This window comes from Varanus komodoensis, unplaced genomic scaffold, assembly GCF_004798865.1.
Source record: "Varanus komodoensis strain SLA01 unplaced genomic scaffold, ASM479886v1 scaffold27, whole genome shotgun sequence".
Lineage (NCBI taxonomy): Eukaryota > Metazoa > Chordata > Lepidosauria > Squamata > Varanidae > Varanus > Varanus komodoensis.
Genome location: NW_025335701.1, coordinates 12,036,000 through 12,060,064, shown reverse-complemented (window position 1 = coordinate 12,060,064; position 24,065 = coordinate 12,036,000). Strand labels below are relative to the sequence as shown.

The 24,065-nt window shown below is 51.2% G+C and overlaps 1 protein-coding gene across 1 annotated transcript in view; it reads right to left on the bottom strand.

Moving 5' to 3' along the window:
* Window positions 1–24,065, bottom strand: part of HYDIN (HYDIN axonemal central pair apparatus protein) — a 108,597-nt gene that overhangs the window by 59,458 nt on the left and 25,074 nt on the right. Inside the window, exons 13-24 of the mRNA XM_044433931.1 lie at window positions 23,486–23,721; window positions 21,561–21,661; window positions 20,629–20,764; window positions 20,151–20,315; window positions 19,509–19,661; window positions 9,547–9,785; window positions 8,836–9,079; window positions 7,125–7,268; window positions 5,867–5,972; window positions 5,690–5,727; window positions 5,301–5,614; window positions 1,631–1,733 (exon numbers count right to left, since the gene is read on the bottom strand). Of these exons, the coding sequence (XP_044289866.1) occupies window positions 1,631–1,733; window positions 5,301–5,614; window positions 5,690–5,727; window positions 5,867–5,972; window positions 7,125–7,268; window positions 8,836–9,079; window positions 9,547–9,785; window positions 19,509–19,661; window positions 20,151–20,315; window positions 20,629–20,764; window positions 21,561–21,661; window positions 23,486–23,721 (1,979 nt within the window). The remainder of the gene's footprint in view (window positions 1–1,630; window positions 1,734–5,300; window positions 5,615–5,689; window positions 5,728–5,866; window positions 5,973–7,124; window positions 7,269–8,835; window positions 9,080–9,546; window positions 9,786–19,508; window positions 19,662–20,150; window positions 20,316–20,628; window positions 20,765–21,560; window positions 21,662–23,485; window positions 23,722–24,065) is intronic.

The window sequence follows — 24,065 nt, the reverse complement described above, 5'->3', positions numbered from 1 at the left end:
GCAGGGCACCTCATGACACTCTGCTGGTGTTCTTTTTAAGCTAGATTAATCGGTTGTTGCTTGAGAAAAAAGCCATCATGACTAGAGTGCCAGAGCTCTGTGTTGAAGTGTGTGACAGTGAGCAGCCTTAAAACACTGGGCTGTCTCGCCAAGCTGAGAGCAAATGCCAAGGACAGACAGTAAGCAAAGCTGCATGCTCGCCCGGCAATTCCCTCTCCTCCTCCTCCTCCTCTCATTGTACTCATATCTCATCTTTTTGCTCCTGTGAGGAACCCAAGGCAGCTCACACGGCTGTATTGTCTTGACAACAACAGCCCTGTGAGGCAGGCTGGCAAGCCAGAGCAAGGCATCAGGAGGAACACGCTCAGCAGTGCTTCTCAGCACCCTCCATTCGCATCAGGGGCCTTGTCCAAGACAACCAACAAGCTCTCTCGCTCGCTCGCTCGCTCGCTCTTCTGCTGATGCCAGAGTTTAGCATTCTTTATCAGGTGGCAGCTAAAGCTCAGGCAAGACGGGGCACCTGAAGAATATACGCAAGCACTGTTACCGTTGCTTCTGAGCCATTTCTTGCAGCATCCGAAGGGTCTTTAAGGGAAGTCTCTTCTTCACTTGCATCTTTCATGCTTTCCTCAGCAGCTGCTTCTCTAATATCATAATATTGGGGCAGAAATGCAAAGTTCGCATTAAAAGAGGAGGCACTCTGTTGGCTGCCACAAGGAGGTGCAGAGCCCATGCCCCTGCTCTGGCCGAACGGCCCCATCCGCTGCCTCCCTCCCGAAGCTCTTGCCACTGCAGCTGGGAGCAACAGGAAGTCTGCCACTGCAAGCACTCAGCCAGATCTCACCTGGCCCCGTTAGTTAAGATCTCATTGGAGCAGCCCTGCTATAGCCACATCCCACAGGCCTCGCTTACGGCAGACACAGCAAGACTAACTACGCTGCGGGACGGAAGCTATTTTGGTCAGCTACCATGTGCAAAATTTTCATTTCTCATTTTTTAAATTCCAAGAAAGCTTACAAAAACAAATTGTGTAGCAATAAGTTCCCTTCTGTGAGGCTGGGCAGAACAAGGCCTTCCCGCATTCCTGCTGCCACAGGCAGCACCGCAGCCGGAGCCCAAGTGGTATGCGCTGGGGGTAGCCCTCAGCCCCCCTGGCTGGCCATCAGGTCCTCCTGGACAGGAGGGGACGCAAAGGGGCAGCCGCGAGGGGTGGGCTTCTGAATGGCCCTTTTCCTCAGCGAGGACAGGTGCCTGGCCCAAGAGCAGCTGCCCGTTGGACAAGCGCAGGGCAGCGGTGCTCCTGCGCCTCCTGGGCTCAGCGCAGGCCAGGCACACCTTCAGGCTGCAGCAGCCAGGGCACTAAGGAAGAGAGCAAGTGCCAGCATGGGGGACACGAGCAGTTCCACTCAAGGGGTGAAAAGGACCCGGCCAGCCGTTTGTTCTTCCCAGGCCCCACTGCCTATGCCACCCACCCCTCCCTTTTCTAATTGGCACAATCGGTTTTGTGAATGCCCCCTGCTGCAGAGGGCATCCATACAAGTTCCGCCCACGCCGGTGGACCGCAGAAGAGTGACGGTGCAGCTCTTCTTCTCTCTGCAGAGGCAGAGAAGCTGCTTCATACACACCTCACAGAATATTTGCGTCCATCTGTGGGTGCTTGCGGTGGCTGCACCAGCTCCTGCTCTTTTGCGGTGTCCAGTTCAGTGGGATGTTTGGCTTCTCTTGGGCTGACCCTGCAAAAACCCAGTGTCGTTTTGTAAGGGTAAAGGCCAAAGCTGTCTCTGATGAGGCGCTTCATGTTTCCTTTTCCCCCAAAGAAGTATGGAAGGGCAATCTGCAGGGAGAGGTGAACATGGAGAAAGGGGAGAACAACCCCTCATGCCTCTTGCTTCACTTCAGGCAGCCAAGATCCCACGGAAAGTTTCTCCAAACCAGTGTCAATTGGAAGACCAGGCAGAACAAGCCAAGATAAGAAAAATGGAAGAGCTGATGTAGAGCCTTGCTGGCTCAGACCGGCGTCTGTCTAGTCCCATGTTCTGTTCCCACAGTGGCCAACCAGCTGCCCATAAGAAAGCTGCAGTTGGTAGGGACCAGAACCTGCATCTCCCAGGTCCCCAGCCCAACTCCGGCCACCATACCCCTCTGGCTTGGAAGACCTTCTGTCCAGTCCGCTCAATTTTGCCTAATTTTCAACATGTAAACAAATCTCATTCCTCCTTCCAGATTATGAGGGTGTTTTGCTCTCGGCATCACTGCATTTTAATTGTGTTTCTCTGTTTTTATGCAAGCCGTTCTTTACCCAGCAGGCTAAGGGCACATGGCAAAGGCATGGCTGGAGCACTGGACAGCGCTGGGCCCAGCAGATCAGTTCTCTGAATCCTGGAACAGTAGGTCTGGAAGGGCCAGGGGGCCATCAGGTCCAACCCCCTGCTCAGTGCAGGACACCAGTGAAGCCGCCCCCCTCTGATGGCTGTCCAGCTGCATCCTGCATGCCCCCCGTGTGGGGGAGCCCACCACCTCCCCCGGCGTTGGGTCCACTGCTGTCCTGCTCTAACAGACAGGAAGTTCTTCCTGATGTTCAGCCGGAACCTGGCTTCCTGTAACTGGAGCCTGTTATTCCATGTCCGGCACTCAGGGATGATCGGGAAGAGGTCCTGGCCTTCCTTTTTGTGAGAGCCTTTCAAGGACCTGCAGACTGTTATGAGATCTGCTGTCATATTCCTGGGTCAGGAACCCCTCATCTTCAGCATCACCCTACCCTGAATGCAGTGTACCTCAGGGCCACTGGAGCTCACCTGCTTTCTCTTGCCATCTCCCAGCAGCCTCTCTAAAGGGACTGGGAGCAAAGGGAAGCTGCCGCCAGGACTGGCTGGCAGCGCCTCCTGCTCAGGGCTCCCTGGGGGTGCAGTGAACCAGCTTTCTGGTTCTTTTGCTTGCTGGGCCCTCTCGCTCCCTGAAATCCTGCCTCACCTGCTTTTTTGGCCCCCGTCTGGCTCAAAAGCCTTGGGCACCATTGCAACAGCTTTGCTGCTCTTCTACTCAGCAAAACCTACCGTCTGCGCTGAGGCCCCCAAAAGGGCTCAGGGATGCAAGGGATGCAAGATACCTTTCTGTTTTGGGCCCAGACATCAAAGCTGCACCAGGTTTGCTAAAATACATCTAATGCAGTACCATTAGGCTGGAAGGAGACACGCAGAGATGCTAGCAACAAAGAAAGAAGGCACTAGAAATATATTTTGTGGGAAAGAGCACAGAAAATACCAACATGGTTCCTGCAGCTATACGCGAAAATGCCAAGGAGGAAGGACGGATGGACAGATGGGCTGCATATGGCCACAGAAATCTCACCAGACCGGCACAAGAACAAACAGGGTTTGTTGTGACGCCTACTGATGGGACAGGCCTGGCCAGCCAGGGCAAACCAGCCACAACATCTGAAATCAAAGACTCACCTACAGCCAATAAAATTCAACCCATCAGCATCATGCACCCTTCCATCCTGCCACTTTTCTGGATGACGTAGAGAGAATTACATCACTTTAATCCAATGCCTGGGGTCAGGAGTACTTCACTGTGGTGATCCCAGTTCGGCTTGGATCACAAGAAAGATCCAAGCCTTTTAAAGAGGGCTGGACAGATGCTGGAGCAGAACACCTGCAGGTGCAAAGTGCTGGAAACTTTTGTGTCGTCTGTTTTTCAAAGTTACGTTTCAGGATATTCCTCAAAGGAATACACTCTTCCGGGCTTCTTTGCCTCCTCGTAAAATGCAGCATAGTGATCCCCCAGAGCCATCCTCAGTGCCAGGCTTATGGAATGTGCCTCACGGAGGTCATTTAGTGGACTACAAGGTGGCATTTCTCTGCTTTGCCCCATGGCCCTCCCTCCCTTTAGCAAGAATGGCATCCATGTAGGCGCTGCAAAACGGGAATCATTCCAGCCAGAGTAATTTAGGCAACAGAAGGGAGTATTTTCATGTATACACTCCCAAAGGGGAAAAATGAAAGGTTAAGACTGAATAATTAGATGAACACCATAAAAGTCACTGCCCTAATTATAAGGTCCAGAAATAAAACAAAATAAATTGCATTCCTCACCCCTAGCCGAAAAACAGATGTTAATCTGAATGACAATCAGTTGCTGTGGTGAAAGGCACAGAGTGGACAGAATGGCTGTGACCTGGTTTTCCGCTACTAAACTGTCAGGCTGCATTAGCTGGATGTAATTATTTGAGACCCACATGATGGTATCAGAACAGAAATATCATCTGACAAGCAATGCTTTTCTCTGGCCTTTTAATGACTGGGCAGAATGTGTGGAGGCCCAGCTCTGCTCCGGAGAGTCAGGTGATGCTGCTCAAAGACCCAGAGAAGCAGTACAGCCGGCTAATTAGCATGCACAGAAATGGAACCGGAGACCAGGCCAGGTTCAGCATCGCGTCCCCATCGGCAGGCTAACGAGGAGCCCTACTGAACGAAGGGTCTACCCCGGGAAGCAATGGCGAGGCTCCGTCGAGGCTCCATCTGACAGAGACGCCTGGCCCTGCCCTGAGTCAGGCCCCTTCATGCGGGCACTCCTCAAGGGCCCCCTGCCCAACAGGTCTTTCACTGGGCCAGCATTTCCTCTCCTGGGGAAATTGCTTATTGACGTTCTTCAGAATGGCAGCCCGTCAATGCAGTGGTTATGAGTTGAGCTTCCTGCGGCACTGTGGAAAATCCGTTTGCGGCTGTGATTAAAATAACTCCATGAGGTCAATTTTGGGAAAGTTGTAGCTCTAGAAGCGTATCTGTGGGCACTTTTACTGAAACCACTTCCATTCCCCGTCTTTTCCCCAGCCTGCTTCCCCCTCTCCTGTTTTTAGAATTAAACTTTATAAAGCTACTGAGCAAAGTTCCACAGTGCTGAGGACCAATGGTGGGGGGAGGGGGAGGTGCTGAGCAAGCCGGCACAACCGTGCAACCCATCAGGGAATATGGCACTGAGCACATGACTCTCTATCCACTCGGGAGGGGAGGCGGATCAGATCAGCTCAGCTCAGTTCTTCCAGGCACCCATATAACAGCAAGAGCAATTAACGCACAGTACTGCATGAGCCGCCCAACACGATACACCTGGCCTTTATAGCCAGACATTCGTGCATCCTGGAACTGAAGACGGTGCATAAACAGCTTCCGGGTGGTCTCCCACCCAGGCTCTGAGCTGATCTGCCAGGTGCCTCCGTCGTGTGCTCTCAAACCGCATCCTGCAAATCAGTTAGAAAGATCAGGGAATGTGGCTAAGAAAGGATGTACTGCCGCACTTACCTGATGAAGGATTCGTGATCATCTGTCAGGAAGGACCAGCGGTACTTGACCAAAAGGGGGCTGCAGTTGGTCATGCTGATGTCCTTCACAATTTCCGTATCATTCAAGATGCAGCCAAAATTCAAATCCATCGTCTGGAAGTGGAGGTTAGGGAAATGCACTTCCCCACAGAGGTGGATGTGGTCCACCTGGGGATGCTCCAGGTAACGGATTGTCAGAACTTCCTCTGCTACTCGACTATACAGGTCATCTCTATAGAGGGGGTCAAACCGGATGTAGAGATGATGTATCTCTCCAACGTCCATCGTTAAGGGCTGAATTGAGAAAGAAGTCGATTGAAAAGTTCACGGATGTGTACTGTTCTCTCACTGCAGTTCTTTGAGAAAGACTTGGGTATCTCTAGGCACTGGGGACTGTTCCCTGTTGTCTACAACTGAACTCATTACAAACAGCACCTTGAACTCTATCCAAAAGTCACAAAGAGCATGCATAAATGAAAGGACTCATGCGCAGAGAGAATTCTCATACCTCACTGGGGGCTGGCAGCATTTCATGATTGGTGTCACAGAGAGCAAAGGGTTCTTGTAAAGTGAGAATGATGTTAAGTGGCAAAGAGGAAACGTTCTTCAAAGTCAGAGGTTCATATTGTGCAGTTAAGACATCACTGGGATTCTGTGGGGGAAAGCAAGAAGAATGAAAGAGATGCAAATGAACAGGGGGAAAACATGTATCCCAGTACACGATGCAGGGTTCCACAAGGGGTCTCTATCCATCTTCTGCTGCTTACCAGGCCTGTCCATGTTCCATGGTAAGCAACAACACACGGCCACCCGCACGTTCACAGATTCAGAGGAACCCATGGGGCTGCTGGGTGACATGCTCCTTTAGGCTCTGCCCTTGGACGCATGAACTTTGCCTCTGGAGCTCAGCACAGCATGTCCTGGGCTCTTTTTGCTCTCTCTGCTCTTGCCCCACCTCACCTCTCACATGCCTCCTGCCTGCTGGCACCCACATGTGATTGCTGGGTCTAAGCAGATGCCAAATCTCTAGTCAGGCTGATTTATAAAACTACCCTGACGCATTCAGAGTGCAACCCCATGCATGTTTACTCAGCAGGAAGGCCAGCTGTGTTCAGGGGTGCTCACTCCCCAGCAAACGCATGCAGGAGCACAGCCCCAGAAGCTCAACCTTACACATCTAAAATATCTCGCAGTTTAAAACTATCCATTTGAACACTTTGCGGGGGGAGCCCCACGGGTGACGGGCAGCCCCCCACCATGCTCCATGCAGTCTGTGTGACCCTGGAGGTGCCCTGCTCTTTTCCCCGCAGCCGAACTGCAGGAGAAGACGCCTGTTCCAGCACTGCCATGGCCTGCTCCATAACGCCTTATAAGCCGCTATAAGGACGATTTTCCAGTCTTCTAGTATCCAGATTGATCTTAGGAACATGCTACGTATTTCTGTGGGAAGATCAGTAATCAGTGCTGATGCTGCATTCCTGGTAAGTCCCTCCCACTCATGCTAGCTGAGAACGATGGGAGTTGCAGTCCGACACATCTGGAGGGCACTAGACTGAGGAAGACCGCATCAGAGTTTACACACCTTCTGTCAACATCAAAACCTTCCGCAACTATATTTCCATGCATTTCCTTATAAACTGGAATGCCTGGGGCTGCTCTGAGCTGGAATGTGGATCTTGCGCTTTCAGTCTGAACACACACCTCTGCCTCCCCTCAGACACACGCACACTCCATACAGCAAACATCAGGTTGGTATCCCTTGGTGACATGCCAACCAGCCCCCTTAGCCCAAAGAACCACTCACCTTCTGCACGCAGAAAGTGATCTTTCTGGAGGAGATCTGCAGGACAGGTGCAATGAACTCACAGGTGACGTCCACCTTCATGATGCACTCCTTTCCGGACTGCTTGCCTATGATGGCATGGCACACCAGCCTCTCCTTTACCACCTGCACAAGCAAAGGCCAAAGGCTTGCACGAGGGCATCGGGAGGGCTGTGCCAGAGCAGACCTTCGAAGGAGGTGGGCATCACGGCAGCCTCCTGGCCGTGCTCCCCAGCTGCTGGTGTACAGGAGCACAAAGCCTCCGATGCTGGAAGTGGCATCCAGCCATCAGCAGTCATGCACAGCCTTCTTCTCTAGGAACGGGTCCAAGCATGACATCTCATGGAAGCTCTCAGCTTTTCTAAGCTCAGTATCAGCTGCTGTAACTTTTCCTGACAGTGGAGCTGCTTCGGCCCCTCCATCATTTTAGCTGCCCTTCTCTGCCCTTTTTCCAAACCTCCAACGTCCTTTCTTAGGAGTGGTGACCAGAACTGGAACAAGCATTCTAAGTACGGTCGCAGGGCAGGGTGATCCTGGTGGCTTGTTAAGAACCTGCCATGAGAAGTCCTGCAAGTTCTTGTTTGCTGTAGATTATGTATCTTCATGGCCAATAGCCCAGGGCTGCCAGAGGGCTTGGACTGTTCCTGCCTCTCGGATGATGCCATGGTCAGAACTATGCAGCTGGAGGAAGCCTGGGTCGTGAAATCTGCACATCTGTTACTCTGGGCTTACTCATGAAACTCTCCTTGACTCATGGGTGTGATAGCCATTTAGAACCGAGGGTCCAAGGATGCTTTCAAGGTTGGACTACAGCACAGTACGGGGTGGGCTTGCTCAGGCCTCTTTCTAGAACCATGTGTCTGATTGGGAAGGATGGCTTACATGAAGAGTAATGCAAACCCTTGCCCTGTATTCTGAGCTGCAAAGATTACAGCAGGGAAACGGAACCGGCTGGATCTCTGCCATGGCTATCATTGCTAGCTCTGGAGCATGGAGGAATTGTTAAGACTGTTGCTGGTTGTCACCAGCTACATGATTGCCGAACAGCACGACTATCAAGCTCTTACCAAGGGCTTTGCTACTGCCAAAGAGTCTCACTGAGTTGGTATGCACTGTGTCAGAGGGCCCAAGTACGTGTTTGAAGGACTGAGTCCATGGCAGCTCTGGAGAGCCACACTGGAGAGCTGTGCTCTGGCACTGCCGGCAGGGCCAAAAGCAAGCGCTGCCTGCACCCCCTGCTCCCAAATCAGACCAGCAGGCAAGAAGAGACCATGTCTTCTTGGGGCCGCTTAAGTGGTAACCAACTGTCCCAAAAGGTTCATTCTCAGCCACCAATTTAATTATTTTCCCTTCTAAATGTGGATGGTGGAATGACAATGACATCATCTCCCCACTGCCTGAGGCAAAGCATCAGTTTGGGTCCTCATTACCTTCTGAGGACCCCAGGAAGAAGTCAGGGACTGAGCCCACTCAAGGATTCCCTGCCACTCTGCTGCTTGAATGGTATTTTCCGAAAAACCATACAGTGGTGGTGGACCCTTAGCAGGAAGGGGGAAGTGCTGCTCATGCTACCATGGCAACTGGTGGAATTCCAGCAGTCCTCAAAAGAAGCCCCTTGTTTCCCAGAAAAAAGTATCCAAGAACTTGAAATGGCACCGAGAATGATCTTGAGGAAAGAAACCTGTCTCTGTACCTTGGGGATGTCAGAGGACCCTTCCAGGAACATGTCCATGCTCTTCCCGGGGGTCAGCTCCATCCTCAGCGGCTGAAGCTGGAACACGGGCACTGGGGTCTCTGCCTTCCTCTTCCTGCTGGTGCCCGTGGCGGGGAGGGCGTTGCGTGGGCGAAAGGCGGGGAAGCCTTCAGTCATCCAGTAGAGCTGGTGGGCACGACGCCCACAGTTGGTGATCCTGAAGCGATAGCAGCAGGGGTCCAAGCTAGGAAAGGAGCAGAGGCAAGCTCAGACGTGGCCCAGCACGGATCAGAGACCATGCCATTAAGGAACCCATATGCTGCCCTTCCATGTAAGGATTTCCAGGCAGCTTGCAAACTAAGACAGTGCAACAAAGAGAAGGCAACAAAAACCATGTGTAAAAGACCCACAGAGAAGAGCGGCATTAGCACGACACAGAGAAGACTGAGAGGACTAAGCAACCTGGGAAAGAGCAGGGCGCCGGGCCAGGCAAGCCTCCCTGGGCAGGCCATTCCATAAGGCATCCGCCAGTAATGACAGATGCCTTGCCCCATTCCAGGCGGTGGGGGTAAAGCATGGCAGACCCATGGCGGAACAGGCAACCCCTCAAGTCCCTCGCCATAAAGAGATGCGAAGGATCCCACTGCACCAGCGTGGAAGGCGTGTGCTGCAGTGCAGGTGCTCTTTTTCTGTGGCAGCTGCCCATGTCACCTGAAGTGGGGTCCCAGGTCAATGGCTGGAGCAAAGGGCTTGTCTGTGACGATGGTGGTGCCTGTGCCTGTGGCCTGGACAGGGATGATGTAGGAATTGCTGTTCTCTATCTCCAGGATGACGTCGTCTTGGAACAGCACGGTGTCGTCCAGGTGTGCTATCAGCGTGAGCGATATCTCTGCCTCGGGAGGGACGACGCCTTTGCTGGGCACAAGCCTCCACAGCGACTGAGCATGGGCCTGAAACACAGTCCAAGGGCGAGCCTCTGCGCCTCATCAAAAAGACAGAGGAATGCAACAAGGGAACTCAAGAGGCCGTTCTTAAAGGAAAGGCAGGTTGATCACCTGTAACTGTCATTCTTTGAGTGGCCGTCTGTGCATCCACACATACGGATGCTGCGCCGGTGCAGTGCCTGCAGCTGGGAAGATCTGAAAGCTTAACGGTTTTGGCAGGAACTCTGTGCCCCTCCCCCACATAGTGTAAGAAGGCGGAGTGCCAGCCATTTCCCCAGTCTACTGAAGACCGGCAGTTCACCCCCGAGCAGAAGCGAAAAGTATTTCACATCAAGTGTTTAAGACACACAAGGTAAGCATATGTATACATGAAGATACACTCTACGAATCCGTAACCAAGCGAAACACGGCACCGTAAAAACCCAGTCACCGACACCGAGTGGGGCCGGCAGGTGGGTTGTGTGAATGCACAGATGGCCACTCGAAGAACGACAGTTCCAGGTGAGCAACCTGCCTTTCTTCGTCGTGGCCTCGGTGCATCACACATATGGTGACTAGCAAGTTTACCAGACCCGAAGGTGGGACGGTGTCGTCAACGAGGAACAGAAGGGAGGACTGCTCCACCAAAGGAGCCATCCTGCCTGGCACACAGACCAAGGCGGTAATGTCTGGCCAATGCGCAAGGGGCAGTCCAAGTGGCCGCCGTGCAAACGTCGCGGAGCGGAACGCCAGCAGAGAAAGCGGAGGAAGCTGCAACGGCCCTCATGGAATGGCCTCTGGGCACGACGGGTAAGTCTAGTTTAGGGAGTTGATGGGCCAGTTCAATGGTCTGAACAATCCACTTCGAGAGCCTCTGGGACCTGATGGGGGACCCTTTGTCATGTTCGGAATCCTTGATGAAACGACATCTGGTATTACGAAAAGATTCTGTATGAGACCTGTAGAAGGCAAGGCACTGACGACCGTCAAGGGAGTGCAGCGAGCGCTCCACGGGCGTAGACGGAGCGGGAAAAAAGGCCGATAAGATAATGTCCTGATTGACATTGAAGGGTTACACGACCTTTGGAAGGAACGCAAGGTCAGTACGTAGAACAACCTTCTCCTTATGAAAACTGAGATAAGGAGGGTCTGTACGAAGCACGCAGAGTTCACTGGCCCTTCTAGCTGATGTGAGAGCAACAAGGAAGGCAGTCTTCCATGACAAGAGATGTAGGTTGGTAGTCGCCAAGGGCTTGAAAGGAGGTTTAGTGAGCACTTGAAGGACAACAGAGAGGCTCCATGTCGGGACGATTGATCTAACCAGTGGCTAGAGAATCTGTAAGCCTCTAAGCAATCGACAAATAAGGACATTAGAGAATACCGATGAGCCGGCCACCTGGCCACAGTAGTGAAATGGCAGTGATGCAAACTTTAATGGATGAAGATTTGAGTCCAGTCTGGTGAAAGGATAATAGAAATTGAAGAACATTCTCAGTAGAAGTTGAATGAGCAATAAAGTGGTTGGCTTCAGCAAAAGATGTAAAATGCTTCCAGTTAGCCACATACGAGCAACGAGTCATAGGTCTTAGCGCAGACTGGAGAATAAACTGAATATCAGGATGTAGAGTGCTTGAGTCCGATGGAGTATTCATCGGCATCAAGGAAGGATGAACAGCTGTGTCCAGACACCGCCAGGTTGGTGTCAGATTCGACAGTACCGTCGGTTCTGAGGGAGTAGCAGGACCTATTGAATGAGCCAGGCCGTCAGATTGAGCGAATGAAGGTCCGGGTGCCGTACTGCCCCGTTCTGCTGAGTTATGAGATGAGGTATGAGAGGCAGTTGCTAAAAGGTGTTGTCTGACAGATGGAGAATGGTAGGAAACCATGGTTGGCGAGGCCACCAGGGAGTCACGAGAATTCCCCGAGCCTCGTCAAGGGTGATCTTGGCAAGAGTTCTCGTAATGAGCGGTATCAGAGGGAACACATAAAAGAATGTGTTTGTCCATGGAATCATCAGAGTGTCCCCTCTCGAGCCAGGACTGATACCCGCTCGGGAGCAGTAGGCTTTGCAGACTGTATTCGCATGAGTGGCAAATAGGTCTATGTCTGGAGGGCCCCAAGTCAGAAAAAGGTGATGACAGACCTGATGATCCAACTCCCATTCGTGAGTCGTCGACATCTGTCTGCTAAGGGCATCTGCCTCCTCGTTGTCAGTACTGGCTAGGTGAACAGCAAGGAGGGTAATTTCCCTCGAAATGCACCAGTCCCAAAGTCTCAGCGCTAGATGAGCAAGGGAGGCAGACTTTGTTCCGCCCTGTTTGTTGATATAGAACACAGTCACAATGTTGTCGGAGGCCACTTGAATGACTTGGCCCCGAAGGGTAATCTCGAATGACCGAAGGGCTTTGAAGACTGCCAGAAGCTCCAGGCAGTTGATGTGTCCGGCAGCCTCGTGGTTGTTCCAAGTGCCCTGAGTGTGAAGACTGGCACACAGAGCTCCCCAACCCGTGAGGGAGGCATCGGTGAATAACCAATGCTGGATGAGGTGGACGGAACGGGATTCCGACAGACAGATTGCTTTGTATAGTCCATCATGACAGGGTCTGAAGAACGGAGACTGGGAGACGAGGTTGATGTGATGAATCTCATTGTGGGTGGAAGAGGCCGTTGAACCAGAGTTGGAGGGGCCTCATCCGTAGTCTGGCATATGAGACCACGGAGACCATGGAAGCCATGTGTCCAAGGAGCTTCTGTATAGACAGTGCTAGAACAGTTGTGTCCATGTGGATGAACAAATGGATGAACAAAGTTTCTCCTGTCGTCCTTGAGGGAGGAAGGCCCTCACAGTCGTGGAACTGAGACGGGCTCTGATGAAATCAATGATCTGTGAAGAAACAAGGCACAATTTTCCATAATTAATACATAGTCCCAAATCATCTAAAAGGGAGCATGTAGTCCAGATCGACGATCGAAGACCTTCTCAAGATGAGGAGACAATCAACCATTCGTCAAGGTAAGGGCATACTTGAATTCCCTGAAGCCAGAGGTGTGCACACACCGGGGCCATGCATTTGGTGAAGACCCGTGGAGCAGTAGCCAGTCCAAACGGTAAAACGTTTTATTCAAACAGGTTGGAACCGACCGTAAATTGAAGAAGTTGCTTGTGAGACAGCTGGATGCTAATAAACATCTTTTAAGTCCAAGGAAGTGAATCAATCCTCTCTCCTAAGCAACAGAAGGATGTTTTGAAGGGTGGTCATCCAGAAGTTTTTAGTTTTGATAAATCTGTTGAAGCCATGTAAGTTCAATACCGGGTGAAGACCACCATCCCGTTTCAGGACCATAAAATATCTCGAGTAACCCCTTGGAGCGTGAGAGCTGTCGATTCGCTCCTTTATGAAGAAGCTGTTGAACTTCGTCTTGACAACCAACAACGGAGACGTATATCGTATTGGTCCCTATGGGGTACGGTATCATACTCGATCCTATATCCGTGCTCCACAATGGATAAAACCCACTGATCAGATGTGATGGACTCCCAAATGGGGAGTCAACTTTGCAGCCGATCCCCAAAAGGAAGAGGGGAGTGTGGGTTCAGGAGAGAAGAAAAGGTTTGCTCAGCCCGTCAATGCTGGCGCTTATCAGAATCCAGGTGGCAACAGCTCTGCAGATAGTGTTGTGTTGGTTGTTTTTGGCGCTGCTGACAAGGTTGGAACTGCTGCCAGCCAGAGAACTGTGTGTATGGTTGATATCGGTAGGAGGGACGGGACCAGGACCACTTATGTCTGGATTGGTTAGGAACTTCCATGGTCTTATGAGCCGTCTTTATCTACCCTGTCCTTCTTAGGCTTCTTACGGTCCAAGGACTTGTCGGATCCGCTGTGCTTCCTCCTCTCCTTTTGTTTGTGAGGAGACTTAGAGGAGTGTTTGCCCTCCAGCAGAGTAGCACCATCAGCCGATGGGCGGGGCAGAGGGGCAGCCAAAGAGGAGGGATGCGCAGCGGATTGGGCCGCCAGTTGATCAGATGCGACCAAAGCCTGGTCCCAGAGAGGTTTGTGCAGGCGGTTCTCCCGTTCCTTTCACGCCTGCTTGGTGCAGGCCTGGCAATGGCCGCACTTATCAGTCCTGTGACCTTCTCCAAGGCAGAGAAGGCACAGGCCGTGAGGATCAGTGGAGGACATCTTGGCCGCACACTGAGCCATCAGATTGAAAAGGAGAAGATAGCGAAGTCAATAAATGCAAGAAGAGAATAAACTTTTGGGGGGGGAGGGAAAAAAGGGGGGATAAATAACGTGGACATCTTAACAAGAAAGCTAAGAGAACAGAGAGCAACGGTTCAAAGGGAATCAAGGTACAACAGTATAGCTATGGATTGAGAGGTGAAAGGCTCGAGGCACAGCAAACGGTGGTCGCAAGAAGACTTGGGAAATGGTGGGCACTCTGTCTTCTTATACTATGGGGGGAGGGGTGCGGAGTTCCCACCAAAACCGTTAAGCTTTCGAATCTTCCCGGCTACAGGAACTGCGCAGGCACAGCTCCTATAAGTGTGATGCACAGAGGCCACAACAAAGAACTGCCACTTCAGAAAGTATAACCACGTAATCCCCATCCCCTTGAAAAATGGTGCATGCCCATGGCTGCAAAGTGAGTCCCCTTAGCAGGTTTGTGTTCTGTGCAGCATCGTGCACACTGCAGGTGCTAAGTAAGCAGTGGGTCCATTATAATATTTCCGTGGGAATTACAACAGCCTAACCTAGCTAAAGGCTTGGAATGTTTCGGAAACAAGAGGGCTCCTTGCAGGGGTCAGACTCCTGCTGAACCAAGGGGAATTACTCTGATTGGACAGAACAAGCATGTCCCAGTGAGTCCCAGTCAATGGGGGCCATGGTAAAGAAGGCCTTGCACCAGGGGTATGATGATGGCATTATCCAAGATGGATTTTTCGGCCATCTGCTCCTGTTCCCATTGCTAAAATGCTAGTGTAAGCACTCCATATTGGCAAAGAAAAGCCTTTTCTGGGTCAAGGTAAGGCAGGTGATGATCCAGAGTCCCACTGGAGGCAGGGAAAAATAGCTGGCAGCCTGTTTGGCTCCAGGTCATTGAAACCAGAAAGATCTCGGCTTATCGCAGCAAGGAACTGGCCCCGTCCTGGTGTGCAAATGGGTCCATACCTCCCAAGGCAGGTGTAGAGCAATGATGGAATTGCTGCCTCTGGTCAAAAAGACCCAAGTGAAGAATGGCTGGCTGCCACCAATTCCTTAAAAGCAGAGTTCAGCGGCTTGCAGATAAACTGCTGAAGCGGCTCACGCAGCCTTTGACGCAGGCCTTGAGCACAAGATGGCCACTGCTGCCCTCAGGAAAACGACTCTGGAAAGCTTCAGTTGCATAATCATAACTGCCAGAGTAATCGGAGGACAAGAAGCACCCTAAATCTGAGAGGAGTAGGCAAGCCTTCCTCTCCCTCTTTGAAAATTGGGCTAATGGGTCTCCTACTGCGCTTAATCTTGAACCCAGGGCCATGGATCCCATTCGTCGAGCACTGCATCGAGACCCAGGCAGGGCAAAGTCCTGGTGAGAATTAAACAGCATCCTTTCCAAGTGAAAGCAAGTATGACACACACAGCATTCACCAGCCCTGGCATGTCTTGGCAGAGGGAAAGGTTTGATTTTGCAAGATCTGAAATCCTACAGAAAGGCAGGATTTTTTTTAAAAAAATGCTGAAAATCTGCTCAATGTGAGCATCTATAACCTCTGGGGCTTCCCCTGCAATTTAAATTTGAAAGAATTTAAAGACGCAGCTGTCCTGACCGCTACCACCCGTCACGCAGACAAGAAAATGCGCACCAGCCTGAACCTAGACCAAGGAGGAGGAGGAAAACAGCAGTCAGAATGAGTCAGAGCAAGTATATAATCACCTCTATGACTGCCAGAAGAAATCAGAAAAAAAAAGTGAGAAACCAAATCTCAAAAATGCCGAGGACACTGGTGTATGAGGCTTGGTAGCCTCCACAGTTCAGCAAACAAGGGGTGCGTTTTCCGAAACCTTGCACTTTGTGAACCTGTATAAGGGCAAGGCACACTAGCACAATCTAGCAATGCTTAACATGGTGCATGCTAATGGTCCTTCAGAAACTGAGAAAACAGCCAGTCTTAATGGGGTTACTGCCTTTAACAGCCATGGCAGAAACCCAGGTTCTTTTTCAAACTCAGTTCGCGAGTCTGAAAATATGTTTATGGAATGTAAATAGCCTGGGATATTGAGTTAAACAAAGCAGAATAGGGTCCTCCTTTTAAAAAAGAGGTGCCAGATATCATAAAGATACAACAATCCCATACAAAAAATGAGCCACTAATACCTGGAACACAAAGTGAGCAGAATACGGCTGCTGGCACTTCTAAGGTTAGAAGAGTGAGAATCTGGATTACTAATAAACATAGGTGCGTAAAGAAAGATCTGCTGGCTGAGCCAAACAGTGTGTTTAGTTTCATGGAAAGATTAATGCAAAATCTTGAAATAATCCTAGGACTGCTGCACAGCCGTCATCATGGCCAAAGGCAATTTGCACAGACAGGCACACTGGAGCTTGCGCAATTTGCAAAGGGCATTACATCCACAGGCGATTTAAATTGGATTAATGACAGGAGAGCTGACCTTAAGAAAAACATCAATAGGAGCAGACTCTAATTTAAATAATATATTAAACAAGGCTGACTTAACTGATGTCTGGTGAAACAAAAGCCCTCTCACAGGCATAATAAGTATGCCCAAACTGACTGCTTAACTCAGTTTAAAAAAACTAATGGGTCCAATTCTGTCCTCTCACACAGGCTCGCCATCTGACCAGGCTCCTGTCTTTGCCACCAATGCATCCTCCTTCAAAACCATGGAATTGGGGAAATTGCCCACCTGGAGAGTCCTACAGGACTGCCAGTGCGGCATAAGTTTAAGAAATAAACTAAACCCAAACTGCCACCCTTTCAGCACCAGGCTGAATTTTCCTCTACTCCTAGGCATGTGAAAAGGATTTTAAAAGCCAGTTGTTCTGCCAGGACACCAATATCTTACTGTAACATTTTCAAGCTGCCTCAAAATTTTGTATGATAACTCTCTGTGTGTGTTGTATTTCAGGGTCACTTTCTGTGAACCATCCAGAGAGGTTCAGCTATTGGAAATACATGGATGAATGAATGAGGCAATCTTCATTTGAGCGGTGGAATAAGGGGGAGTTAGTTTCTCCCACTTAAGCCCCTCACCCACATTTAGGTGATACAGCCCAAGCTGTGGCTACACTGAATGCTGGTCTTACTGTAGTAAAATACTACATACTAGTATTTTACTAGTAGCCTTTGTTTTTCAGGCTACAGACTTGCTTATCTTACATCCTCCTGCCAGAAATATTTGAGTTGAGATATTTGAGAAATATCAAAGTCCTTAGCTCTGAAGGACTGCACTCAAGGGTCTTTGGCCCAGGAGCAAGAGAGGTGTGCAAGATGGGCACGTGGCACCCACTCGCGTGGCCAGGTAGCAATCCAAAGCGAGCCTGACTTTTGTTCATCCTTGCACTGGTCCTCATTCCGTGGACTGGCCAGGATTGGAAACCGCCTCTCCACAAGTGGCCTGTTGTGGCACCACATGCACAGTCAGTCAGTCAGTCAGTCAGTCAGTCAGTCAGTCAGTCAGTGATATTTAATTTACTTTCTCAGTAAATTGCAGGACATCTCATCTCACCTCTTCTAGCTGGAGTTTATGTTTCTAGATCTGTACAATACCAACAGATACCTGCCTAGAAAGCCCAGGTTCTTGGTGAAATTGTGTTGCCGCTCCAAATGAGGGCTCATCTTCCTTGCCTGCTTCACTGGCTGCACAACTGCTCTTCTGGTTAAATGTCATCAGTAATTAAAAGAGGGGATGAGTGCTACTGAAATTGCTCAGCAGTGCACTCGGCAAGGAAGGAAGGCCGGCACAGCGGAGCACAGCTGCTAAGCACACAGCTGGAGACACGACTCCCACTTCACCCCGCCCCATTCTCACGCTTGCGGAACTTGGTAGTGTTGAAGTAACTCTGCCCAGACAACTAACAGTCTCAACAACCGATCTGAGGAAGGAACACAGGGATCCAGAGGAGGGAGACAGATTTCTAGTATAATATTCTTAAAAGATACACTTGACTAAACTGGAAGAAGGATACAGCAGTAATTCACATACTTTTGCTTTGCAGTCTTTCCAAGCACCATGGCTTGTTGTCATCTCCATATTACCCAAAAGGACTAAGGTTGATCCAAGACTGCCTGTGAGTTCATGGCTGAGCCAGGAACTTCCCATTATGTTGGCCTTCCCAGCCTGGGCCGCCCAGAGGTGCTGCACCGCAACAGCCATCATCCCCTGCAGAAATTATAGGGGTTGCAGCCCCGCACATGTGGAGGACATGTTTGGAGGAGGCAGGCGCTAGAATGTTTTTTCCTGTCCAAAGCGCTCTGCAGTCCTGCTCCAGCACTGTGTATTCCTCCCTTGCAACTGACTGGGAATGAGAATTAGCGAGGAGAGACCTCTCGCCCAAGCCAGGCCTCGCTGCATCACAGCCAGCGCCGCCGTGAGAGTCAGGGTGGTTTAGTGAGTGCTTAGGAAGCTGGACTGCGACAGCCTGGCCCAAGTTCCAGCTGTCCAGGAAGTCCACTGGGTGCCTTTTGTTGGGTCACCTGCTCTCAGCCCAGCCTATCTCACCGAGTGGTGCGGATAACATGGAGAAGGGAAAGAAGACTGTGTACACTGCCTTAGCTCCTTGGAGAAATATGGGATATAATTGTAACAAATAATCTAATCATCTTATCCCTGGACCACTCTTAGCACAAAGGGCTTTGATGGATTGTTTTGCTCCACTTACTAGAAAGCATAAATCACATTCCTACAGTTCAGTAACCACTTTGAAATTAACACATAACCGTAAATTTCAATAAAACCATCAAAAGAAAAAACCCTACAGAAATCCAAGTACAGTATACATAAATTTCAAGTGATACTTGTGAAATTGGCCACCACTCTAGCTCTGAGGGTGGAATATACAATTCGGATTCATTTTGAACGATCTACAGAAAACCATCCCCGACTAATGTTCTCAAAGGCCTTTTTGACATACCAAGAGGCCATGACAGCGACAGCCCCGCCTGTTCTAGCATACTTAAAGCCACCCCATCAGCAGTTCGCGTAAGATTGCCAGCCCGTCTCTACCTGCAACGAATCCCCCCGCTCTGCTCTAACAGCCTATTACAGTTAAAGGATCATCGCCACGTGTAGGAGGGGAAGTGGGGGGGTGAGGGAGAAAGGGACCACCATGGGATCCAACTGCTCCGCCTCACCGCAAGCAAGGAAAGGCTCCTGTCCAGGCACCTTAACTGCCCTGCAGGGCTGAGGGAGTGCCTGCTTTTCTCTCTGAGAAGAAATGGTTGACCCTCTGGTCCGAAGTGCTGCAACCTCCCCCCTAAACATCAGCTCCTGCTACTATTAGTGCCAACGGAGGCTTTTAGAAAACCTGACTGCTGCAGAGGGGGCATCTTCTGGAGGGGGCGGGCATGTCTGCTGCATGAGCCAGTTCAAAGTCACTTTGGTCCTCGGCCGGAAAACGTTCCCGCAGGCATCCAGAGGCCAAACAGCAGCACAGTTCCTGAGAACCCATCACATCGGCCCCCACAGTTAGGACTCGCTCTGCCCGGCGAGCCGCTTTCACTGTGAGACCACTCCAGGTCCTACTCACCATCTGTGCGTCAAATGGTGCGGGAATCACAGACTGATTGGAAAGGTAGAGCAACCTGGAGGAATCCTTTAAAACCTCAGTGCAGCCAAAATTGAGCTTATCAGGATACACATAAACCACAGGGCCCTCACCGATGGTCACCAGCCGAATCATCTGCCCCGGGAAATAACAGGAAGCAAACAAAGACAGAATGTCAGTACTGGACCGTGGGGGCTGGACGGGGCCTAGGATTGTTCTGAGGCAGGGTTCTCCAACCTGGTGCCCTCCAAACGCGTGGGACTACAGCTCAGAGGGCCTCAGCCAGCTTCAGGGTGGCTGCTGGGAAGGATACCTGGCACGCCCGCTCACAGCGCCTCTTCCCCACACATGCCACTGCGGCAGCGGCAACGGCTGGCCGCTGGGAAGGGCCCCTGGTGCACCCACTCGCAGCGCCCTTCTCCACATCCTGCAGCCACTCTTGCTGCGGAAGGCTGCCGACCGCGCAAGCCGGAGTCGTCGAACATTCTCAAGGACTCGCCCTGCCCTGGCTCACCTCGCAGGACTGGGCCAACACGAGCGGACGGCTGCAGAGGCCGACGGGGCAGCTGCCAATCCCGAGTTCATCCCAGCCCTCCCCAGACCAGTCTCGTCCAGTGCGCTCACCAGCGGGGAGTCTTGATTCCCAAACACGGCGATGTAGGCCACTGCCTCCTGTGAGCCCCTCTCCTGGACTTCTAGAGTCAAGGGTATCTCAATGGAGGAACGGGGCTCTATGATGCCGCAAGGCGCAGGACTGGAGTGCAGCACTGCAGGGAGCTTCCCGCGTTCCTGGATGAAGACAAGACATCACAGCCAGCGTTCAGAATGGCCTGCCAGGCGCGGCTCGCTTGCTCAGTGGTCGACGTCTTCAGAGAAATCTTCTTGTACCTGGGCACACTTTCAGGCCTCGATGACAATGCAGCACCTGAAGAAGCCACCCTCCCCTGCAGCACCATTTTCAGCTCGCTGACAGCAGAAGGGCTCAAGAGGAAAAGGTTCAGGCCACTTAAGCCAGATGTTAAACGGAGGTCAGCCTGGAGCCAAGACACCTTTCCTGCAGGTATCCAACCATTCAAAATGGAAGAGCAAGAACAGAACCCACCTGGGGGAGAACACCGTAGCAGCCGGGGAGATCACTGTCATTCACAAGCCTTGCCATCTGCTGGTACGGGAACTTGAGGAAACATCGTCCAAAATTCACGACGGGGTTCGCCACACGCAGTGCAGGACACACACATCTAGGCAGTTGAGGAAGCGAGTCAACCAAAGGCTGAGCTTATTTGTACTTCACTCACAGTTGGACGCCAGAGAAAAGCACACTTATCACTGGCAGGGGGAGGCTCACCAGACGCGAGACCGAGAGCCTCTGCGTGTCGGTTCCTGAAATTCCCCTCAGGGTGGGCGCGGGAAACACGGTCAAATGGAGACCCCCCCCCCCAACCGACACCAGCAAGTCCCCCAGGAGCAGAGAGCTGGGTTGCCTTGCAGGATGGGCTTGCTGAGCATGTGCGTGCAGGAGGGCCCCTGCGGAGGAGGCCCACCTGCACACTGGCAAATGGGTTTCAGCCCCAGCTGTGAGGTGCAGGGCCAAACATCCCTGGAGAGATCGGTTGGCTCCCTCAGACTCAGATCCTTGCCAGTGCGCTGGGAGTTGCTGTGGCCCTCCTTGAACTGGGCAGGCTACCGCTGGGCCCAGTGAGAGGCAGGGGAGCAGGCCGGCTGCAGGAGGCGCAAGGGGGAGGAGATTGGCGGGGCGCCCCTGCTGCAGTGCCCACCCTTGACAGACAGATGCTGGTGCCGGAAGGGGTTTTCAGCACCCTGAAGCTTTTGCTGCAGGGATGTCACTGGGCTGTGCACGTGAACATAGGTGTGGATGCGTGTGTGCACACCTCCATCATCCAGCGGACCCTGGATGCGGCTCCTAGGGCCAAAAAGCCAGCACAGCCCCTCTGTACCCAAAGCCCGTCTCGTTCCTGATCGGGCCTGTGTGAGCATGAGCACCGTTCCATCCCAGCAAGGGCAAACAAGCTGTACCTCGCCGCAATTGGGAGCGCCAGGACATCTTCTCCACTCCCCTTCACGTCCACCACCAGTGCCGTTTCATAGGTCTTCACAGTGTTGGGACACAAAGTCACCTGCCACGGGAACAAGAATCCGAAGGAAGACAGTTAAGGAGAAGGGCCGGCAGCAATGCAGCAGTTCCTCAGCTCACCAGCCAGAGGCGGGCAGGCAGAAGCAATGTGCTGGCAGCAGGGAAACGAAGGAGAAAGGAGGAGGCCATGTAATTTGAAGAATTAAAATATTACTATTGGAGGTTCGGTAATCCAATGCAATGTCTGGATTACAATCAGCAGAGAGATCATGGTTGCTAAATCACCTCTTGGTTGTTCTCCATTGTGTGATTTTACTGCTGATGAGGACTGGGGAGAGAGGAGAAGCCTAAGAAAGAGACCCAAGTTTCTTGAATAAAAATGATTTGAAACAGCGCTCAAAGGGTTTTAAAATTCTCATCAACCAACTTGGAAAGCACTTCTTTCCTGTTCAGAAAGGCTCCTACAGCAGTTTACTAACCAATAAAAACACGATACACAGAGAGTTTAAAGCATATGATGCAAAAGGAAAGTGAGATGAGGAGGAAAGAAGCAAGCCTACTTTCCTCCCTCCCTCCATGCCTGCGAGGTTTGTGTCCTCAGCTAACATATGTAGTTATAGAAAAGCCCAAGTTTCTGCCATCTGCCTGTCAGGGATGGGCACAGGTGAAAGCGAGACATCCTCCAGCAGAGCTGCTTGGCTGGAGGACACTTCATACAGAACTGATCCAACGTGCCGGCACCCACACTGGCTTGATGCTCCCTCCTGCAAGCGAAACTGGTCCACGGGGTTGCACTCTCTCTGCCACGTTGGTAAGTGCTAGGTAGCCGTGGGCTGGGTTCCCACGCGGCTGCAGACTTTTTTGGGCACCAGAGAGCCGAGGGGCTTGAGTGCCCAGGAAGCCATGGACTGGCCTGCCCTTCTTTCTCTGCCCTCTTTATTCTTGCAGAAACAATGAGAATTTGGAGCCATCTTTCTTGTAATTTAAATTAGAAACTCTTTTCTGAAGGCTCCCGGCCAAACTATCATGAGGGACCAGAAAGTATGAAGCTTATACTATCCTTTATTTTTATCCTTTCCCATGTTTTAATGCAAATGCCTGCAAACTCTGTTTCCCTTAAATAAACTCTGTTTGAGTTCATTATTATAATTCAGTGACTGCAGATGAAATCACATCAAGCCCGCTTGTGTTTCCCCAGGACTCATGCTACAAAGGGCTCTGAACCTTCCCTAATTAAGGAGACTGTTAGGTTTTAAACATAAGGTTTTTGTTATTCTTGTTACTGTTGTTTTCATTTCTATACTGCCTGCAGCCAAAGCTCTCTGGGCAGTTTACAACCAAACATTTTTAGATTTTATTTTACCATAATATTGTATTTTATTGTTTTAAATGTTGCTAATTGAGATTGGGGGCCATGTGACCACTGTGATGGGAAAGAGGAGTTCCACACAAGTGGTCTTCCTTGACAGGATGAGGAAGAGAAAGCAGGAGGACCTGACAGCAGGAGCAGATCACAGGAACACAGGATGGCCACGAGCAAAGTTTGGGCAAGGGAAGCAGGATGAGCCGAGAGAAAAGATGCTCATCTGAGAGATGCAGACAAGGAAACTGAGATGCAAGATGCCTAGAATTCCTGCACTAGCTCATCAGCCCGCTTGTCTGAGGTCTTTCGATTCAAGAACTGCCAACTACTTCACTTCCTTCTGCTGCTTCCCTTAAACGTCAATTTCATGGTTTTGGATTTTGCAATCCAGCCGATTCCTGAACCTTTGGGAAGGCTGCCTATCACACTCTAACGAGCCACAGTGCTATAATCCCTCTATCCTCTGCCATTCCGAGTATCACAGGCAGCCAAGAGGCACTGTACCTGAATGTCCATGAGCCCTTGGGAGCGGATGGTTCCATGGCTGGGAGTGATGGTGAACTCCCTCAGCCTCGCATGTCCACAGGAGGCCTTTCTCCACGACGGCCTGGAGATGTCGGAGGCCTGACTCTGACTGCTGACGCTTGGCTCTCCAGTGCCATCTCCTGGCACACGGAGGCTGAATGTCATGGGCACCAAAGAGGTGTTGCTGAGGCAGCAGGACAGGGTGCGAGGGAAACCTGTGAGAAAGCGTGGCCGCCAAACAGGGATTGTGAAACAGAACTAGAAACCAGAACAGATCTTTTGGCATGGGGGTGATGTGCTCTTGCTACTCTGAGCCGGTTCGCAGTCCGATTGCGGCATGTTGCAGCAAGGTGCCGTTTACAGATGCATTTAGAGGTTTGCTCACACAGTGCACATTTCAATAGTTTAGCTGTGATGTCACGAAGGCATGAATCTGGATGTTGCCAGATCCAATTGTTCTGCCAAAGGCAGGGGTTCTTTCAGACTTGGAGGCAATGAGCACGCCAGTAGGCGAAGGAAAAGCAATGCTTTATTTAAGAAATGATAGTATCTGCAGGCA